The following is a 23669-nucleotide window of genomic DNA, read 5'->3' on the forward strand; positions in this document are numbered from 1 at the left end:
TCTGTTTTTCTGCTTCTTCAAGTCTTGATTTCCTCCTCTGCTTTTTGTGGTCTCTGGCTCTCTGCAAGTGATATGTTGTTCTTTGCTTTCTTCTACAGTTCAGTTCAGTTCAGTTCTTATCTTAACATGCAAAGGTGCCACCTATAATGTAGAACAAGCAAAAGTGCCTAACCCTACAGTAATTTTCTTCAATAGATTGGAATGGGCTGCAAGTACTAAATAATTTTCAATTCTCATGTATTTTTAATTCTTTTTATAAATTAAATGTTAAAACTATTTTTATATTAAATATATAGTTCATAATAAATTTATGAAATTCATATAAAATAATCTGAAAATTAAATATACAGTAAAACATACAATTTTAATATACTAGATAATCAAAATTGTCTTTTTTAACATTATATTTTATTAAAAATAAAATTAATGTAATGCATTTTAATAATCATTTTCACTCGATAATGGTAATAATAGTGCACTTAAATAGCAAAATATAATAAAATAAATAATAAAATACATGTATTTTTATATGCAATTAATAATATATTAGCTAAATTTGTGGTATTTATAATTCATAAATATCCTAAATAAATTTATAGTACTAAATAATTTATTTTTATTTATTACTTTTGAGCCTCGCTTCGCTCAAGTGCACACCTGCACCTAGAACCTCCAAAACCTCTTATCCCATTGGTGCACCTTGAGCCTTTAATAACTATGCCAAATATACTAAATTCTAAAAACTTCTAAATGCATAAATATTGGATTATGGTACATTAGCAAATTTAGGATCGAATGGTAGTGTTTTCACCAATGGAAATGCTTGACGAAGGTGGAAATAGAAACAGCATGCCTTTCTAGAGCCTTAAGCCTAGAGACAGGCACTTACCTAGGCATATAAGGGAAGAGCCGACTCACTATCACCTAACTTTCCCCTAAGAGACACTGGGATTGGAGCCTGGTGAGCCTTAGGCATGCCTAAGGAGCACCTTTAATGACTATGGAAAAAAAAACTTTCTAAAACACTGCCACTCTAGGATTTCCAAACTATATTCCTTGACAATACATGATGGATACAATTAGCATTGCTTTAATAAAGTTAAGGAACCACTCAACTTTAACACTCAAGCTTATAGGTGAAGGAGGAGAATGGGCTTTTCAATCTTTCCAACAGCCCATCACAAGTTTAAAGGGTTGAAGAGTGGACAAGCACAGCTCACCACTACCTTGTGCTGAAATTCAATCAATACCAGGGATTTATCTATGATTTAAACTCTATACCTTCCAATTATAAGGCTTTCATAATCAAAGATTCATTCACCCTAAAGCTCAAATTTGTAGGTGCGGATCCAATGATACGTTTTAATATCTCTTGCGAGTAATAAATTTAAATACCAGATTCTGTAACTATACTCTTACAATAATATTGTTATTTTACAAAAGTAGATAAATCTTCTACTGATAAACTAGCACATGATTGTGTTACCAGACTTGTTACATCATTCAGCAAGTAACCTAGTGAATCCAGCTACACAAGACCAACATTCAAGTAACTAGATCACTTCTCACGTTTTGCTCTCCAAGGAAAAAAGGGAAGGCAAAATTCATTTGGTAGCTAGCTACCAACGACATATCCATATTTCAGAGCAAAATGATTATATGGCCATTGTTTGAATCACATAAGCACTAATGAACTTGAGGGAAAAAGGAGAAAAGGGCACAAGAGGGGAAAAGAAAAAGATTTCATTAACAAAAATCACCAGCTAATATAGTCACCAATTTTCACGTAAATTTCAATCTAAGTTACAAACTCAAAATATCAAAGAATGCTACAAGCAAACAGAAACCACAAAAAAAAAATTATTTTAACAGAAAGAACAGAAATTGAAGCACAATCTGTAACCAAGAGTCCATATCATTTTATTTGTCAATTGCACATATAAACCCCACTCTTATATGTGTGACTAACCTCATAAAAGTCTGTTTTACCCTCAGTAGCAGGCTGTAGACAGACCCCAGATAACGTAGTCCCTTGCATGGAAAAATTAACATAACCAAATGCCTCAATTTCTTCATCACCCTCTCCCTCACTAGAATCCACAGGTATCCTTGCCCTCAACCGCCCAGGAGAACCTTTGAGTGGAATCTCTGGCACATGCCATTTTAATTCTCTCTCAGCCCTATTCAACACAGCTTTAGGCGAAACTTTCAACAATGTTGGGTCAACTGGTAATTTCAAAATAAATGTTACATCACTAAGTGGCACTTGCAAGTCTGGGTTTGAAGCATACTGAATCATCATGGAAAGTAAAGTCCCACTACGACGTTGTATAAGACGAACTCTCAATGGCAATGGGGTTAACCTAGGTAGCAGACTATACTTCAATATTGGTAAAGGCTCGTCAGATGGTGCAGTCCTCACATGAAACATCCCATTACCCAGGCTGCTAACCTTTGAACTCTGCATAATGAATCTTTTAACTGCACTTGTGTTATCAACCCGAAATGAAAACTCAGTTTCTTTATCACCTGCAGTTTTTGGCGGCAATGTTCTCAAGTAAACAACACCCATTAATCCAACTCTTGCAAGCAATGACTCCCTAAACTCTGCGTTAATTTCTTCAACAATGTACATTTCCGGACCTTTCATTTCAGTTCTCTGAACCAAAAGATTCTCAAGAGGAGTGCCTGCCGCTCCACTTGCAGCCTTTGCTGCAGCAGCCTTATCACCACTATCTCCAGTTTGCAGCAATTCAAGTCCACCAAGACCTTGTTGTTTTGGAATTTTCTTTGGTCCAACAAACTCTGATGCGTCCAATCCTCCACCCCAAGCATCACTGAACCCTTCAAAAGTTTCTCCTAAAGAAGCTTGCTCGCTGCTGAACTCAATACCACCATAATCCCCTTCAAATCCCTCCACATTTATATGTGTAGCTTGTGTTGCCTCTGCAGGTGGCAATGTCGTCACCTCCAGCCCCGCCAATGCAAGTGATAAATCAGTGGATTGATTCTTATCCTTCTTAAATTCACCCACCAAATCTTCCTGTTTGTTTAGTGAATCACTTGCCGCGAATGGATCTTTTGGTGCCTCAGGTTCCTCCTGTTTCTCTGGCTTCTGATCCTGTTGCTCACTTGCCACAGGTGCAAGACTTGCCGCAACCTCATCGCCCGCTGCAATCGTCTCTGCTGGCAACTCAAATCTTACATTGGAAAATGCCTCTATGCTGGCCTGATGCTCAGCAGCGTGCACTTCCACTGCAGGCCAAGTTTCAGCCCCTCGAATTTTATTCTCTGTATCTAAAAGAGAGTGAACCATTTTAGCAATTCCATCTCCGTGCATCGACGCGAGCATAGCCGCAAGCCTAATATTGCTCACACCACGCAGTACAATATCCAACGCCATATAGATCTCCGCATATTTCCGATTCAGCTTTTCAGGTGTGACATCCACGCCGCGGCAAGCAGTGACAATGACGCTTACCGATTGATTCACAATGTGGATGCACTCGAATACGTTGATGGAATTGTCCTGATCGGCTGTGGTGATGCCCAGCACGTAGATTCCGTTGACTAGTCGGTACACGACACGGTAACGGCTCTCAACGCCAACAATAAGCTGACCGCTAGAGGCGGCAAGGGGGTCATCACCGATGGAGTCGGCAGCGGAATCGTCGGAATAGTGATTGGGGTTGTTAGGGTTAAGTTTGGAAGCGGCAAATGCGAAGCGAGTTTTCCGGAAGGCGGAGGTGGCGACAAGGGCGCGTGCAGGCGGGAACCACTCTCGGGTCTGGATGAGGATGTCGGATCCGTTGGCGGGTTGGAGAGCGAGGGCCAGGCAGGACATGTTGTGGATCTGAAATTGTGAGGCGGGGGCGATCCAGAGTGGTTCTGTTCAAAGAATTTGTGGGGTTTCTTTCTTAGGGTTTCTAGGGTTTGAACGGGTGGGGATCTAGAATTCAGTGTATGTATTAGTTGTTGCAGGAAGTGAAGATTGAAGCTTCTTCTGTTTCAGTTGATGAAGAAGGAAGAAGTCTCCGGAGGAGAAGCTAACTATGGGTTGAGATCAAAGCTCCAATTTGTTCAGCCGGATTGGTCTTTGACCCGGCCCGAGTGTAACCCTTTTAAATCGACTCAATTTAAACCGTTAAACTAAAATCGAAAATGGTTGAAAATATAAATTTATAATAATTTAATTATTTTTATTAAAAACTTTTAATTTTTTATATTTATACTTTAAATTAATTGTCTTGTAAATTTTATAAAATAAAAATATATATTTTATAAATATTTAAATAATAATTAATAAAATTTAAAATATGTATAAGTGAGTATTCGATTAGTTTAACTTAAAATTAAATTAAATTAAAATAATTAAAAATTAAATTAAAAAATTTTATATAAATCAAATTGAAAACTGAAACAAACTGAATATTTAATTCAGTTCGATTCCATGGGTTCGATCAATTGAACTGATATGAGAGTACGGAGTGGAACTGTGTAGGGCTCCAATTGCTCACCTCTAGCCCAGCGCAGTCGATGTGACGATATCAATGTCGAAATTCAAAGGAGACCGGAGAAGAGTGAAGGCGCAGGCGCAAGATACATGTGTGGAGAGAGAAACCGGAGGCGAACTGCTGGAGCTCAAAGTCAGAGACACTGAGGTGAGGTGAGGCATAGCGGCTAGCGAGTTAGCGACTTCTTTTAGATTAGGGTAAGAAACTGAGTTAGTCGGTTCGATTTGGTCTAATTAAAATTTTTTTTTATTTAAAATAAATTTGAATTGAAATTATTAATCTTTTAAAAATTTAAAATTAAATTAAATTGAATTAAATAAAAAATTAAATTAAATTAAATATTTAAAATTAATCGGTTCAATTAATTTTTCAATTTAAACCGAATATTATTAAATTTATTAAATACACTCAAATGTATATATATTAATATTTTTAAAATCAATCCAGTCCAATTAACTGATCGATAAAGTAAAAAGTTAAGTATTTAATTGAAATTTAAGTAACATTTTATTAAGTAAAGATCATAAAATTAATCATAATGTTTATACTATAATTTATTTTTTATATATTTTTATAAGTAAATTTTTTTTACCATGCTTTTTAGTATTTAAAACATTTAAACAAAGGAGAGTGGAGTGGTGAAGCTCAATTGCAGGATTTCGAGATTGAGCACTATGTAAAAAAAATATATAAAAATATAAAAAACAGAAAAATATATATAAAAGAAAACTGATATAAGTATTAAGGATAAAGCCTAGCTCTAACTACTTATCCTGTAATTTGTATAGCTGTAATTTGTCATATTTTACGCATTCTTAGCTGTAACCTATCTATATAAGTGTTGTACTCTATGCTAATTATATCAATACTATTTTTCCTATATGGTATCAGAGCCATTAACAATACTCTAACGAGGTTTTTCTAGATCCAGTTGTTTCTCTTTTCTTATGGCTTCTTCATCTCTTTCTTCTGTTATTCAACTCAATGCTCCTACACACTTCCCTATCAAACTCACTCAGGAAAACTTTCCTATTTGGCGAAAACAAGTTCAATCAACATTGATTGGGCTCGATTTGCTTGGTTTTATTGATGGATCTAAAACATCGCCATCTGAATTTCTTACTGATAAAGACAAAACTATAAACCCAGAATATTCTCTCTGGTTTCGACAAGATCACATCCTTGTTAGTGCTCTTCTTGGTAGCTGTTCTGAGGTTATTCAGCCTCTAATTTCCTCAGCGAACACAGCAAAAGAGGCATGGGATCGGCTTCACCAGAGCTTTGCTAAAGTCTCACGATCTCGTATTCTTTCACTCAAGACAAAGCTTGCTCAAAATCCCAAGGGTTCGAAATCTATTGCAGTATTTATGAATGAGATGCGTGCCATTGCTGATGAATTGGCTCTCACTCAGAATCCTGTTAGTGATGAAGACTTGATTGTTCATATTATTACACAGCTTGGTGATGATTATAGCTCCATTGTTGCGGCCTTAAAGGTTAGAGAATTGGCGATCTCCTTTTCTGATTTGTTTGAAAAGCTTACTGATCATGAACGATCTTTAAAAGACAAAGATCCACCTGTTTCATCTCCTTCTATTGCTACTGTTAATTATACTGCTAGGACTGGAAATCGTTCACTGCAACAGAATGGTGGAGGTCGTTCCAATCAGTCCTCACGCAGAAATCGTGGAGGTCGTTCTTATCAATTTCAGAACAATACACGAGGTTCTTATCAATCTCCTACTGTTTGTCAGTTTTGTGAGAATGTTGGGCATGTTGCTGCTGAATGCCGTAAGCTAGCACGTTTTCTTCGGGAAAACAATATTGTGGTGCGAACAGATTCCACAAATTCCTCCATAGCTTCCAATGTTGTTTCGTCGGTGAATGCTACGACTGCTATGTCTACCACATCACCTCAACAATGGTTGTTTGATAGTGGAGCTTCTCACCATATTGTTTCTAATCCGTCTTCCTTGCAGGGTTATACGGATTATGGAGGGCCAGATGAAATTCAACTTGGTGATGGTAAACTCTTGCCTGTTACTCATACTGGTTACACTGCTCTGTCAGCTAAAAATCACTATTTGTCTCTTTCAAATGTGCTTTGTGTGCCGAATTTGCGCAAGAATTTAATTTCAATTGCTAAACTTTGCCGGACTAATCATGTTTCTGTGGAATTCTTTCCACTGTATTTTCTTGTGAAGGATTTGTGCACGGGGGTGGTTCTTCTACGGGGCGAGAACATTGATGACATTTACAGTGCAAATTTTTCTCAAAGTCGTTCTAAGTTACAATTGAATACTGCTAGTGTGTCTTCTCTTTCGGCTTTGCATCACAGGCTTGGCCATCCCTCCAATAAGTTTTTTAGCTTAGCTCTTCACAATATGGGTCATGAGTCATTGTCTAAGTCTGTGTCAAATTTTCATTGTGTTTCTTGTTTAATGAATAAAAGTCATAAGTTGCCATTTGCTGTTAATTCTCTTACTAGTTCTAAGCCTTTACAACTAGTATATTCTGATGTATGGGGACCAACGAAACCATCCATTGATGGCTATATTTATTATATTACATTCATTGATCATTATACCAAATACACATGGCTATATCCAATGAAGAAAAAGTCTGATGCTCATGATCTTTTTATTCATTTTTAGAAACTTGTTGAGAATTATTTCCAAACAAAAATAATCTCTGTTTTTACAGACAATGGAGGGGAATATCAAAAATTAAAGCCTCATTTTCTTTCCTGCGGAATATCTCATTATACTTCTCCACCACACACCCCGGAACATAATGGAACAGCAGAAAGAAGACATCGTTTCATTGTTGAAACAGGTCTTTCATTATTATATTTTTCTTCTCTGCCAATTGAATTTTGGTCCTATGCTTTTCTTACGGCTGTCTATTTGATAAATCGTTTGCCTTCTTCTGCTATTTCATTTACTACACCGTATTTTAAATTGTTTGGTCGATCTCCTAATTTCACTCGTCTAAAATCTTTTGGGTGTCTCTGTTTCCCTTGGTTGCGTCCTTATGTTTCTTCTAAAATGCAGTCTCGATCTCAGCCATGCATTTTTCTTGGATATTCTACTACTCAATCTGCTTATCGGTGTTACGATCCCATCACTAAGAAGCTATATCTTTCCCGTCATGTTCGATTCGTTGAGCATGTTTTTCTGTCCAAAGATTGCACTAATTTTCCTCAATTTTCTACATTATTTTCTGCTGCCCCCTGCACAGGTACTTCGGCTGGGTTTCAAGAGGTTTCTTCTTTTATTTCGCCACAGCCAGTGGGTTCTATTCTCCAAGAATCAGTAGACTTATCTGATACTGTTGTGGCAGCCCCGGTAGTACCTCTCAATTCTGGACAGCGACATACTTCGGTGGCTTCGCCTGAGGATGGTTCAGTAATTACTTTACAAAGCATTTTGCCAGTCACTGATTTATTATCTTCTTCAGCAATCCAACCTGTTCACTTTACGGCAACTTGATGTTACTAATGCCTTCCTTCAAGGCACTCTTCATGAAGAAGTATACATGGAGCAGCCTCCAGGTTATATTGATTCTAATTTTCCAAATTATATTTGTCGATTACGTAAGTCGATCTATGGTCTTAAACAGGCTCCTCGAGCCTGGTATATTGAACTTACCACATTCCTGCTTTCTCAAGGCTTTTGAAAATCGCATGCAGATGCTTCTCTTTTTATTTATCACTCCAAAGATGTTCTTGCTTATTTTCTTATATATGTTGATGACATTGTGTTAACTGGCAATACCACGAGGTTTTTGGATGAATGTGTGTCCAAGTTGGCTGCTCGGTTTTCTATTAAAGACTTGGGCTCTTTACATCATTTTTTAGGTGTTGAGGTTATTCCGACCTCTACAGGGCTGTTTCTTTCTCAACATCGGCATATTCATGATTTACTCATTAAGTTTGCTATGGCTGGTGCTAAGGAGGCTAGTACACCTTTATCTAGTGAGAAACTTGAACTATGTGATGGATCACCATCGGCAGACTCTACAGTTTATCGGCAACTAGTTGGTGCCTTGCAATATTTAGCTATCACTCGTCCTGATGTTTCCTTTGCGGTTAATAGACTTTCGCAGTTCATGCATGCCTCAACACAGAGGCATTTCCAAGCATTGAAGCGTGTCCTGCGATACTTGAAAGGTACAATTTATTATGGATTATATCTTCGTTCGGACTCTTCACATACATTAACTGCGTTTTCCGATTGTGACTGGGGTGGTACTCTTGAGCAAGGTCGGTCCACTACTGCATATGTCTTGTATCTTGGGTCTAATGTTATCTCATGGAAATCTACCAAACAGAAGACTGTTTCTCGATCTTCAACTGAGGCCGAATACAAGGCCTTGGCCAATGCTACCGCCGAAATGCTTTGGGTTCAGAATTTGTTACAAGATTTGCATTTGCCTATTAATAAATCTCCAGTTCTTCATTGTGATAATATTGGAGCAACATACTTTTGTGCCAATCCAATATATCACACCAAGATGAAACACCTTGCATTGGACTACCACTTCGTCAGGGAACGTATACAAGCTGGACAGCTTCGAGTACAACACATTAGCTCAAAGTCTCTTGGACGATTACAGTTTCAGTATTTTCGATCCAAGATTGGCGTTTCCGATGGAACCTTCATCTTGCGGGGGCGTATTAAGGATAAAGCCTAGCTCTAACTACTTATCCTATCTAGGTTAGTTGTAATTTGTATAGCTGTAATTTGTATTCCATATTTTACGCATTCTTAGCTGTAACCTATCTATATAAGTGTTGTACTCTATGCTAATTATATCAATACTATTTTTCCTATAATAAGAATGGCTACAACTATGAAACTTATAAATGATCATTTAAAGATATGTAATGGTGGAGAGGAAGAGAGAAGAAAAACATATTATATACTATAATTTTAATATGATCCTTCAATTCTAACCTAAAAATTCTATAGGGCCCTACTCATATATATGAGTTTTTTATTTATTTAATTTTTCTTTTTAGAAAATTTAAATTCTATTAATAAAAATAAAAAATATATAAAGATGAGCAGTTTTTAATTCAAATCGAAATAATCGATCGAATTGAATTAATTCAAAAATTCAATTTGATTTTATATTCAATTCACTTAAATTCAATTCGATTTTAATTAAAATTTTAGTTATTTCGATTCAATTCAGTTTGATTTTTATTAAAAAAAAATAATTAAAGGTGATAAGCTGATATCCAATAAAGGGTAGGATTAGGGTATGTGTGTGAGTCCCCTCTTCAATACCCCTTCCTCGTGTAACCGCTATGATACAGAGTTGTACATATAGATATACGTCAGACTATTTAATTCCATTTGGTGCATGAGTTGTCGTGATTCTGGACGTGCAGGGTTATTTTCCCGCTAACCCATCAAATCATGGACTTTTTGTAAAATTAGGGTCGGGGCTACTTTTATTTGCGGATTTGGAGTTGGGGAGATTTTATTTGTAATTTTGGGGTTCGGCTGCCACGTGGCAGCCGAAAAGGACGCCTGGCGCCTCCTTGACAGGCGCCACAGCCTGGCGCCAGGCTTTTTTTTTTTTTGTTAAATGTGATCTGACGCTACTTTAAGTGGCGCCAGACAATTTTTTTTTTAAATTGTTTTTTTTTAATTATTAATATATTATAATAAAATATTTATATTATATTAATTTTTTTTATTTATATTATATTTTTATAATAATAAATATTTTTTATAATTTTAATATATTAATATTTAAAAAATTTTATTATTAATATTTAAATAAAAAATTACTGGAATTATATTTCAGGATTATAAAATTAATATTATATTGCGATTAGATGGATAAATAATTATTATATTATCTTACTATTAGATGTTATAGGAGAATTGAGTTATTTATAATTTATTAAAAAAATAATTAATTAATCTAATTCAAAGTAAATTAATTAAATTTATTATATTTGATAAATTATAAACAATCAAGTGATCGCATGCAACATTTAAGTGGCTTATAATAATATTTTATAATTCTAAATAGCAGTTAATAAAAAGTAAATTTAATTTTTATAATTTTAAATATTAATATTTATTTATTTATTTTTATAATTATAAACAATAATGTAATTTAAATAATTAATAAAAATAATAATTAAATATTATATACGATCACTTGATTATTTATAATTTATTAAATATAATAGATCTAATTAATTTATTTTATAATTAAATTAATTAATTTATTTATTTTTTTTATAAATTATAAACAACTCAGTTCTCATATAACATTTAATAATAAGATAATATAATATTTTTAAATATTTTATACAAATTGTTTATAATTTATTAAAATAAAAAATAACTAAATTACGTAATTAATTCAATAAAGCTATCTTATATAGATTTAATAGATAATATTATAATTCTAAATATTTTTGTGTAGAATCACTTTACTATTAATTTTTATAGTATTCTTACATATTAAAAATATTTTTATAAAATATAATAATTATTTATAACTAGTCTTAGTATTTTATAAAATTATAAAATAACATTAAACGTATATAAAAATATTAATATTATTTAATTATAGAATTACTGTATTAATATATTAAAATAATAAAAAAATTTATCCACCTAATCGCAACATAATATCAATTTTATAATCCTGAAATATAATTTCAGTAATTTTTTATTTAAATATTAATAATAAAATTTTTTAAATATTAATATATTAAAATTATAAAAAAATATTTATTATTATAAAAATATAATATAAATAAAAAAATTAATATAATATAAATATTTTATTATAATATATTAATATTTAAAAAAAATGTCTTGCGCCACTTTAAGTGGCGCCAGACCACATTTAAAAAAAAAAAAAGTCTGGCGCCTGTCAAAGAGTCAAAGTGGCGCCAGGCTCTAGCGCCTGTCAAAGAGGTGCCAGGCGTCATTTTCGGCTGCCACGTGGCAGCCGAACCCCAAAATCGCAAATAAAATCTTCTCAACCCCAAATTCACAAATAAAAGTAGCCCCGACCCTATTTTTACAAAAAGCCCTCAAATCATTTAAGTTGGATCCCTTCCCATTGGACTCGAGTTCTACTCTGTCCGGCCTGTTCGAGCGTGGCCTGAATTGTGTGCTAGAAGACAAATGTGTGTATTGGATTTTGATGGATTACGACATGGTCTTTCAATGTGGACTTGACTGCGGTCCGAGTACTAGAGACTCAACTATCATTAAAAAGTAAATCAAATTTATTAATTAGCACTAATACGTTGTTTTGGAAGTATAGGAAAATCTGACCTTAGCAAGTTTGAAATACTTTAATTGAACCTTAAAATCAAAAGAGAATAAATTGAATTTATAAATAATTTAAAAGTTAAAGGCACAGGTTAAAAAAAATAGAAAGAAAATGAAATATAAAAAAACACAATAATTTATAGAGATTCAATTATCTCATGCCTACATTCTCTTCTTCTTCTTTTGAAACTTCAACGTTATTGTTAAATCTTTTTTGAGTGAATATTAAAATATTCTTATAATTTTAGAGTAAAGCTCTTATTCTTTATAATCTATTTTTCTCACAAAAGCAAATATATGATCTATATCACGTTTAATATAATAAATTCACTCAATAATTTTCTTTCAATCTCAAAGCAAAAAGTAATTATAGTATAAAAATTAGTTTTTAAAAAATTAATGCAATGACTCAACGTTTTAAGAGGAAAGAATGACAAGTACTTTTAATCTCAAATATATGTTCAAATAGTTGTTATAACTTTTTCAATGTGAAAAGCACATTATATTCATAATTCTAACATAAATATAACCGTTGAGAGTGCATTAATATAAGTCATTTATGTACTAAAATAACCATTATATCATTTTTATAAGTACTCAAATTCGACAGCCAAACTTTAAAATTCAGATGCCAAAACGTTTAGAGATAAGAAATTCAAACCCTTATAAAACAGATATTCAGTTGCATAAAGTCCATTTTTTACCGTTGAAAAGTACTTTTGTCTCCCCTTTTCTCTTCTTTTGCCATCTAAAGTCCATTTAAGGGGTAAAATTTTTTTATTAAATATTTAAAAATTTATAATTTAGCCTACAAAATTCAAAATTTCAATCAGTTTGAACCCTTATAACTTACATTTTAAAATTTTTTATTATGCTGAAAAATAATTTTAAAAGCACTTCATTTATAAAATTTCATTTTTGTCTTTGAAAAAATTATAGGGAAAAACTTAAATTATAAATTTACAACTTATATCCTATTTGAAATGTTATAACCTATAATTTAAAATCCTTCATAGAAAATTATCTTTAAAAAGAACGTTATATATGTCAAATTTCATTTTCGTCTCTAAAAAAGTTTTTCTTAAAAATAGACCATATTTATAGGTTTTAAAATTTAAAATATAAACTTGAGTCAACCCAATTAATTAATTGAAATTTATAATTTATAAATTAAAAATTATATTTTGATTATTTTTATAATATACTTTTAAATTTAGTACTTTTCATTCTTGAATTTAAAGCAATTTTATCTATAATATATATAAAAGTAGAATTGAGAGGTAAATTTTTAAATCGAATAAAATATCGTTATATTTTTAATATTTAAAAAATTAAGTGGTAATATAAAATTAAAAATTAAAATTTAAAATTATTTTACGTATATTTAATATAATCCTAATAAAAGTATAATTTTTTATAAATAGAACTCCTAATAATTTTAAGCTAATTAAAAAAAGCCATAAAACTATTGGATTGGAATTTTTGTAAGACCATGATTATAAATATAATTTTATTAAAAAATAATTAAATTTTTTTATTTATTTATATGATATAATATATATAATTATAAAAGTATGATAAAATACTACATTATTATAATAATAGTAATATTTTCCATCTCATAATTTTTATTTATTTTATTTTTTATATATATTAAAAAATATATAATTTTTTATTAATTTTCTAATTATATTCATATTAAATATATTAAATTATTAAATATTAAGAAATATTTTAAAAAGTTTTTTTAATAAAATAAAATTAAATAAAGTTATCATAGTCCATTTATATATTATTATAATATAAAGAAATGAATAATAATTTTAAAATAATTAAAAAAGAAAAGATTAATAAAAATTATGAGATGAAAAGAATAATAACTACTCACATATGAAAATTATATTATTTTATATTTTTATTTTAATTTATTTAATTTATTAAAATGACCGAATATAATTAATAGATTTTCTACTATAAATATTAATAATTTTAATGTCAATATTTTTATTTTAAAAAAATTTTAATTATAATTATTTATGTAAAATTAATATTTATATTATATATAAAAGTGGAAGAGGGGAATAATGAAATTTCCTATAATGCCTTTAAAACTTTAAATTATTTATAAATTAATTAATTTAATAATTTAAGTAGTTGATAATTTTATTACTTAAAATTTAATTTTTAAAACAGATGAAAATTATATTTTTTAAAAATTAATTTTAGTTAGTTAAAGAAATCTTAAAAATATAAAAAAATATAATAAGATTAATTTTTTTAAATAAGGATATATATTATATTATAATTTTTTTATTTTAAATTAATTTTAAAGTTTATTAAGAAAGTTTAAAGTAAAGATTTAAATTAATTTAAATATCATTAAATTAATTTTAAAATAAAAATTATTAAAATAACATGTTTAAATATTAAATAAAGAATAAGAAGATTATTAAAATAATAAATTTATATTTTTGAAGTATAAATTAAAATAAGAAGTTAAATTTAATTAATGAATATTAAAAATATTAATGAAATAAAAAAATTAAAATAAAAAGTACAATAAATCACTAATTTTTTAGTGAACTAATAATTTAAAAATCATTTCACTTAAATATATCTAACTTTTGTAATTTTTATAATTTATCTATACTATATATTGAATGGAGGAATTTTTTTATTTATTAAATTATTTTTAAAAAATAGTTAAGAAAATAATAAAATATATGAATTTATTAATATTTAAAAACTTTAAATTAAATTTATATTGTTACGATTTATTATATTGTAAGTAATTCTTCATTTGAATTTAAGATTTTTTATATTGTAAAAAAATTAATAATATATAAATTAAAATTATATTATTAATTGTAAAAATAATTTTTATATTTGAAATTTTATGAGATAAATTTCACAATTATTTTTATTATAATTAATTAAAAAATAAAAAATAAATTTACTATTATTTAATATTTTAATTTAATTAAATTTTTATTTAAATCTAATTATAAAATATAATAAATTTATTAGTTGTAATGTTTATAATTTATAAATTAGATTAATTCTATATTTGAATTAAAATAACCTATTTTAATATCATATCAACTTTATTATTATTCTCATATATATCAATTTTTATCTTTATTTTCTGATATATAAATACCCATATAACAATTATTCTACCTAATATTTTTACTTTTATAATTTTAGTGTTTTAAATCAGAAGGTGAGTTATAACAAAAAAATTCATCAGATTTATAAGCCTCTGTAAGAGGAGCAGAAGATCATAGGGTTACAAGTAGAAGAAGAAAGGAGCTGTGTACAGGGGTTAACATCCATCGGTTTGGTTTAAAATTGAATTAAATTGAATAAATCGAAAATTAAAATTTTAAAATTTATGAATATTAAATTAAATCAGTCCGATTTGATTTGGTTTGATCGATTTAAATTTTTAATAAATTTTTTATTTTTATACTTTACTTTTAATATTTTAAAATTTAATTGAAATATTTTAATTTTAATATAATCTAATCTACCTATATTATTAAAAATAATATATTATTATCACTAATCGATTTAATTTGATTTTTTTAATTTTTTCTAATTAAAATCGAATCGAATCAAAATAACTGAAATTTTTGAAATTAAAAATCAAACCGAACTGAAATAATTGAAAATTTTGAAATTAAAAATCGAACCGAACCGAATCGAAATAAATAAAAAATTAAACTGAATTTTTAAATTAATTTAGTTCGGTCCATTTTTTCGATTTGAACTGAATACTGCTCATTCCTAATTGTGTATTGCTATAAAACTAACAAGAATATTTTATCTTTAAGTGATATGAATATGTAATATTATATGTTTATTTATTTTTTTAGTGATTTGTTTTTTATTTATATTTTTTAATTTTTATAATTATAAATTAATTTATTATTTACAAGTAATAAATTAAAAACTAATTAAGTTAATTTTATATATAATATTATAATTTTAATATCTTATTATAAAATATACATTACCCAGTAAAATAAACCCTATACTGTTGGATTGATCCATGACGAAAGATATCTTACCATTTACAACATTGTTCTCACTGTTTAGCAGCTTTTTTAGTCATAACTAATGTTTCACAAACAAAAAAGCAAAAACGTAAGAGATCTTAGAGCGATAGACACCCAAAAGCTTATGATTACATTAAGATGAATCTCTTGCTGAAGTTAAATTACCCATCCTCTCAAAATGCACAGAATAACAAAGAATGAAGAATCTCGTCAAGGGGAAAGATAAAGCTCTTACTCTTCTCAATCTCACAGGCTTTATGGAATTGAGTTCTACAACCAACAACATTGTAGACATCCTTAAAAGGTGTCAATGCCAAAGATAATCTCCATGAAATGCAAGTGCTACGAATAAACAACAAAACAACACAAAGAAAACCATATGCAGAGCCTTCGCCTTCACTATGAGAAGCTATTTCGTTGATTCTATTAATCTCCTGGTTTAATTAAAAACTCCATATCTAGCCACAAAGAAAATCAAAATCTATACACAATTTCACTTGAAGATGGAGTGAAACCCACTCTTTGAATAAGATCTCAAATGGGACAAAAGAACAATTCATTAAATATGGTAGATGGAGGATAGATCTAAAGTTAGAGAGAAGTTTGATTCTTTCTCTCTCCCTCTCTCTTTTCATTTGAGTAGAAAATTACCCTCAATATACATTGAAAAGTTAATTTTGTATTCTTTTTGTGTTATTCCTTTTAGAATAAAAATATTTTTTTAGTTCCATTTTCATTTTTATATGATTTAAAAAATATAATTAATAGAATTAAATAATAACGGATAATATATAAAAATTATAATATTATTTTAACTAAAAAATAGACTCATCAAAAAATATACCAAAACATATAGGTAAGATAAAGGCCTCAAAACATATAGGTAAAGTATAGAGCCTCCTTTTTCCTAGGTCAGCAAACCTTGATAAGAGGGTTCCCATCCCCTCCCCTCTCTTTTTCTTAGCTTCTTTTTCTTCTTTTCTTTCATATTATTTTTCTTGGCATTTCTTATTATTAAAATTTTAATCTGTGTTAATTCTAACTTGAATATCAAATGGTCTTCATTAGGCCATCTCGATAAATTTTTAATTATTCTCACTTTATTTTATATATATTTTTTTAAAATCAAGCATTAAGAAATCCATACGAGGGAATAAGAGGAAATTTCATTATTAATAATTTTTATTTAAGTATTTTTCTATAATTCATTTAAATTATTCAATTTAAAAGAGCATCCAATTTGGTTTTGTTAAGCTTAATTTTGTTTATCAACCTGTACTCTATGAAGATTTGATGTCCATAAACAAAGTTGGTTTTCTTCCCCTTTTGGCTTTTTCCATTCCAAAATCACTAGACATATCTCGCAACCTCCTATTTGATTTAGAAGTGAACATTCAGTTGGTTTTGCAATTGAAAAATCAAAAAGTTGAATCACCTAAATATCTAAACCAAACCAAATCAATATGCAAGAATAATCAAATTGATACAAAATTATCAAAAACTATATTAATTTCATTCTCAATTATTCTATCCCTTGAATTTCCATTGCAACGAGTTTTCAAAGTGAGGTTAAACAAATAACAAATAGAATTAGAGCCTATAATTTATATATAAGTTCTCAATCTATTGGAATACTATAAATCCCAAACAAATTACATAAAGTAGATTAAAAAATTATATAATAATCATCGCCTAAAATTTCAAAAATCAACGTATCTCAAACCTGTAAATTTTACAAGAAATAAATCTATAATTTCAACCAATTACACTCCGGTTTTAAAATTCTTAATTCTCAAATCCTCAATCTCTAGTCCCAAATACAAACACCTCAAATCAATAAATTCACAGATCCAAATAAGCTTAACATCTAAATATAATAACCCCATCTCAAAACAATACATCTCAACACAATGATATGTACACAGTCTCCAACCTTTATTATCACCAACTCATTGGAACAGTATTGAGAGGCGGTGGCGACTTGCGTTTGCAACTTGCGTTTGCATTGTTAGAGGGGGCGACAACTTGCTTCCATAGAGGGGACGATGGTCATGGAAGGCCTGCAACTGCTATGGGTGGAGGTGCTTTGTGCGTTTTGGTAAAAAGATTATAAGGAACGGTTTAGATAGTTTAGATTTTGAGATTTTAACTTTTAAGTTAGGATTGGGGTGGGTGGGATGGTTTGGGTTAGGTTGGATAGGATTACTTAGTTAATTATATGGGCTAAGAGAGAAAACTTCTTTTATTTTCGGTTTTGAATTTTTAACATAAATAAATCAAACTAAAAATCAATTTTTTTTCTAAAAAGATAATCAAACCAACCGATCAAACCGAAAAATCGAACCAATTGAATAAATTTGGTTTGTTTCGATTTTTTGACTTAAACTGAAAAGTGTTCTCTCCTAATTTGATCTACCATGAGTTCTTATTCGAGATTGCTCTTTTCGTAATTGTAAACACATATACCAATGCATCACAATCACTTTGAATCTATGACTATCGCATTTCCTCTCTCATTGTCACTTTTTGCACAAATACTAAAACCTATATCTAAAAAAGTTAATCTAAAAGATAAAAAAAAAAAATTAAATTAGATGAACTGATTAGTGGTTATCTAAAAAGTTAATCTAAAAAATAAAAAAAATCAACTCAGAAGAAGCTGATCAGTGGTGAAGCCACATTTATGAGTAGAGGGCAATTTCCCAATTATTACCCTTTTTCATTTTTTGAAAAATTTACTATTTAGTTCATGGATATTGTCATTATTTATAAGTCATTTTCTGTATTTTCAAAAATTTATTAAAACGTCACCATATTTTCTTTCCGTGAATAAAATAGTTTTTTCATTCAATTTCAACTACTTTTTGGAGCAATTTTTCAAATCATGCAAAAATGGATAAATATTTTAAAAAACACGCAAGATCCGAAAATATTTTCGGATTCTGTGTATCAACGGACCCTGTTCGGCAGTCTGACTGCCGAACACGGTTGTTCGACATCATGGGTGTCGAACAAGGAAGAGTTCGACACCATGGGTGTCGAACTCTCCTTTGCTGAACTTGTTCGGCACTTTGAGTGCCGAACAAGCCATGGGAGCAGTGCAATCTGCTCCCGTGGCCGCCAGCCTGGCGTAAAGAATTGTTCGCCACTTAAAGTGGCGAACAATTCTGCTGCATGGCATGTTCGCCACCTACCTAAGGTGGCGAACATGCACAGAAAACAAGCCTCGTCAGAGATTCCTGACGAGGCGTGACCAGGAAAAGTGTTCGCCACTTACAGTGGCGAACACTTTCCTGTGGTATCACATGCATGTATGAATGTGATATTACAGGAATTTGTTCGGCAGCATCATTGTGAAAATAAAATTTATAAAATAAATATATATTTAAAAAATTATAAAAATTAATAAAATTTTATACTAAATTAAAATATATTTATTGATATTAATTAAAATATATTAATATTAAATTTATTTTTTATACTTAAAATTATATATTTTTTAACCATTAATAAATTAATAACTCATTTTTAATTTTATTTTTATTATAACGTTAAAAATATAATATTATATTTTTTGAAAATATTTAATATATTTTATTTTTTTATTTTTTTATTTTAAAATTATTTTAATAAAGTAATTATATTTTTTTTTATTTTAAATAATTATTTTATTTTGAAATTATTTTAATAGCATCAGCTCTTCGGCACTGTGCTGAAGAGCTGATGCAGGGCCGTACCCTGCATGCATGCAGGGGCATGCATGTGGCCCTGCATGCACGCAGGGGCATGCATGTGGCCCTGCATGCATGTTGGTGGCTCTGTACAGCCTGTGAGTCTAGTTCGACAGTGTTGGTGTCGAACTAGAACCCACTCCCGCCTATAAATTATCCCACCAATCACCCCCCAATCCCACCAATCATCCCCCAATCGCCTATCATTTCTACTAATCACTCTATCCCTCTATTCATCACTCACATTTTTTGTCTCTCTATAAATTATCCCACCAATCACTCCCAATCAACAATCACTCCTACTAATCACTCATACTAATCACTTTATCCCTCTATACATCACTTCCATTTCCGGTTTCTCTATAAATTACCCCATCCATTATTTCATAAGTTACTCAAAATTTACATTGTATCTCACAAAAATTTTATTTCTACTCTTATCGATTCGAATACAAAAGAAGAAACGCATGTAAGTTTTAAATATTTTATATTCTAAATTTTTATTTTTTTTTATGTATATAGTAAATGGTGGTAAAATTATTTATTATTTATTATTTTTTGCAGAGAAATGGCAGTTCCTGCATATGCTAATATTCATTGGGATGGTAATGTTATAAATAGTTGTAATGGTTACGATTATGATGGAGGTTTTTCAAAAATTATTCAATTGGGTAAACGAATAAGTTTTAATCAATTGGTCGGTAAAATTGCTCGTGCAATTGGATTATCCGAAAATAATGAATTTATAGAGACGATTAGTTTTAGAAAGCCTACAGTTGTGGATGGATCCTTACAATTTGAATGTATGGAGATATGGGGTGAAGATGATGTGTCTAGTATGTTTAATTACTTAGTATCAAATTGGTGGTATACCTGGTATAGAAATATATGTTAAGATACTTCGTTGTGTTGATACTACAAATGAGGATGCTGATATTGGTCCATCTGGAACTGCCGTTGAATCAAATGATGAACCATGTGAAGAGCATAATGTAGTTGATGATTATGGTTTATGTGATAGTCTTGCAGGGCTGTCATTTAATTTATCTAATACAGTAGAGAATGAGGACGAGGACGAGTACGAGGACGAGGATGAGGATGAGGACGACGATGATTCATGGATGTCTACTGAGGATGATGATGATGATAATGGACAGGAGGATATTGGGAGTGAGTCTCGATATTACAACACACAATTTCCTAATCCTATTGTGCCTGTTGTTCATCCTCCGCCATATACAGAAATAGACTTCGATTTGCTGAGGGTGGATCCTTATGATAAGCCAGAAGGTCGTTACTTTTGGGATCCTTCTAAAGAGTTTTCAGTTGGGATGATATTTTCTTCGAGAGATGCAGTGGTTGCTGCTGCAAAAGAATATCATCTAAGACATCACCATCAATTCTATTATCATGAAATAAGGGAGAAGACATATTCTATAAAGTGCAAAGACAAAGACAGTGGATGTGCATGGAGGCTTCGAGCATCCAAGAAAGAAGGGGAGGATGTATGGAAAATTACGAGATACAATGGACCGCACACGTGTACAAATCCTCAGGTAACAAAAAACCATAGCCAATTGGATGAGAATTTCATTTGTTCATTTATATTTGCATTAATTGAACAACAGCCCGATATAAAAATTGCTGCCCTACAAGCTGAAGTGCGGGATAAATTTGGGTACGAGCCGTCTTATCAGAAAACATGGAAAGCTAAGCAGAAGGCAATTGCACAGCTTTATGGGGATTGGGATGAATTATACAGTCGTTTGCGTAGATTCATGACTGCTCTTCATCATTTTAACCCAGAAACAGTATACATGATCGAAGATAATCCACATTGGATAAATGAGCGATTAAATCCGATGTGTCGTGTGTTTGACCGTATGTTCTGGGCTTTTAAGCAATCGATTGAGGGATTTAAACATTGCCGACCTGTTATCTCAATCGATGGGACATTCTTGTACGGAAAATATACCGGGTGTATATTGTGTGCAACCGCACTTGATGGAAATAATCAACTATTTCCATTAGCTTTTGCCATTGTTGATAAGGAGGACGGTGACAATTGGTCATGGTTTATGGATTGCTTAAGGATCTTCGTGACCAATCGAGAAGATTTATGTGTAATTTCAGATCGCCATGCTGGAATTCTGAAGGCGATGTAGAAAGATTGGTGGCAACCTCCATCTGGTCATCATCGTTTCTGCATCAGACATGTTCTGAGTAATTATAATAAGACATTCAAAAATGCAGCAATAAAGGAAGCGTTGCGCAAGGCAGGTATGTGTCATGTTTTAATACGAAGTTTACTTAATATTTTAAATTTAATGTCACTTATGACTCGTGGTAATTTAACTTTTATAAACTTGTTATGGATATCAGCAAATGAAAATCAGAAGAGAAAATTTTATGATGCAATGAACAATATTCGGGAGGTGCACCCAGAATCATACGATTGGGCAATTAAGATAAATTTAGAGAAATGGACGAGATCGCATGATGGTGGACAGAGGTATGGCGTGATGACAACGAACATGGCAGAATCGCTAAACGGCATGATGAAAGGATTTCGGGCGTTGCCAATAACGACAATGGTTGAAAAAATATTTTTTCAATGTGTCCATTATTTTGATACGCGGAGGACAATATTTTTGGAACAACAAAGCAGAGGGTATGTTTTCAGTTAGTATTGTAGTGACACACTGCGTGCTAATGCAATTAAAGCAAATGGACATAGAGTCCGGCGATTCAATAGTCAGATAATGGTTTGCGAAATAATAACTGCAAATGGGAGGCAAAAGCAAGTGGTCAAACTCATGGATCAAACATGCACTTGTGGCAAATTTCAGGAGATAAGAATACCATGTTCTCATGCTATTGCTGCATGCATGTCACATTCAATTGACTACGAACAATTTGTATTTGACTATTATAAATTGGATCGTACAATCCAATGTTACGGCTACACGTTCCATCCTCTTGGACATCCTGACTATTGGCCTGCAGCAGATGGACTTCCTCTCGTGCCTGACATTTCTAGAACAAGGAAGAAGGGACGACCGAGGTTCTCTAGAATACGTAATGAGATGGACTGGAGGTCAAACAAAATTAAAGAAACGTCCAGAGTCCATTGTTCAATTTGTGGCAGGGTGGGGCACAATAAAAAAACTTATATGGGTGGGGAATCAAGTAGATAAATATTATACAAAATTCAGTTAATTATTACATTATCAAAAATTTTTAATTACATTATAAATTATTTGATATAATTTTAAAATTGGTTGTTATGGAGAATTTTGCTGTTGATGTAAAAGTTCACAGTTGGTCAGCCGAATATGACGGAATCATGACTCATGATTGTGGATAACTTAAGTTTTACTTATCATAAAATTTTATTAGTTAATTAAACTATTTAAAACAAATAGAATTTTATTTATTTTTTAATTTAATTTTAATTTTTTAAAAGTAAAATATATTTGAAATATTTATATATAAATGTTTTAATAATATTTTTTAAAAATAAGAAATAAATATTTTTTGATAAAATAATTTAAAATTATATAAACTAATTTTTACGAAAATTTGAAAAGTCAAACAACATAAAGTATGTTTTCGTAAATAAATAGAGATAAAAATAAATAATTTAATTTTTATATTTAAATTTTAATTAAAAATTAAAATATATTAATAAATATATTTATAAAAGTCTTAATAAAATTTTATGAAAAATTACTTTTATTTTTATAAAAAAATAATTTTTTAAAAAATATTTTAATTTCTTCCTTGATTCTATTTATTAAGAATTTTCACCCAAAAAATATTTGAAATAATATAAATGGAGATTGAATAATAAATTCAATATCTTGTATCATGCAAGTTTCTGTGCTCCCCTAATTTCTAGTTCAAAGAAATATTTTTTTAATTGATGTGTACAAATATTTGTTCTTTAATAAAAATATAAAATCTCAATAATTATGCATTCAATACTAAATTCAACTAAATAATCATACCATAAATTAACAAAAATTATGAAATCAACCCAATATG

The 23669-nt window shown here is 30.2% G+C and overlaps 2 protein-coding genes across 2 annotated transcripts; one reads left to right on the forward strand and one right to left on the reverse strand.

Moving 5' to 3' along the window:
* Nucleotides 1-1727: 1727 nt before the first annotated feature.
* LOC110599971 lies at nt 1728-4125 on the reverse strand. The gene has a single exon (XM_021736623.2). The coding sequence runs from the start codon at nt 3842-3844 to the stop codon at nt 1928-1930; it is 1917 nt and encodes a 638-aa protein (XP_021592315.1). The 5' UTR covers nt 3845-4125; the 3' UTR covers nt 1728-1927.
* Nucleotides 4126-20190: 16065 nt separating this feature from the next.
* Nucleotides 20191-21787, forward strand: LOC110600556. Its single transcript, XM_043950719.1, has 2 exons — nt 20191-20458; nt 20505-21787. Exons 1-2 carry the CDS (start codon nt 20191-20193, stop codon nt 21785-21787), a joined length of 1551 nt encoding a protein of 516 aa, XP_043806654.1.
* Nucleotides 21788-23669: the final 1882 nt, after the last annotated feature.

The sequence above is a fragment of the Manihot esculenta genome, chromosome 14 (genome assembly GCF_001659605.2).
Source record: "Manihot esculenta cultivar AM560-2 chromosome 14, M.esculenta_v8, whole genome shotgun sequence".
Taxonomy (NCBI): Eukaryota; Viridiplantae; Streptophyta; class Magnoliopsida; order Malpighiales; family Euphorbiaceae; genus Manihot; species Manihot esculenta.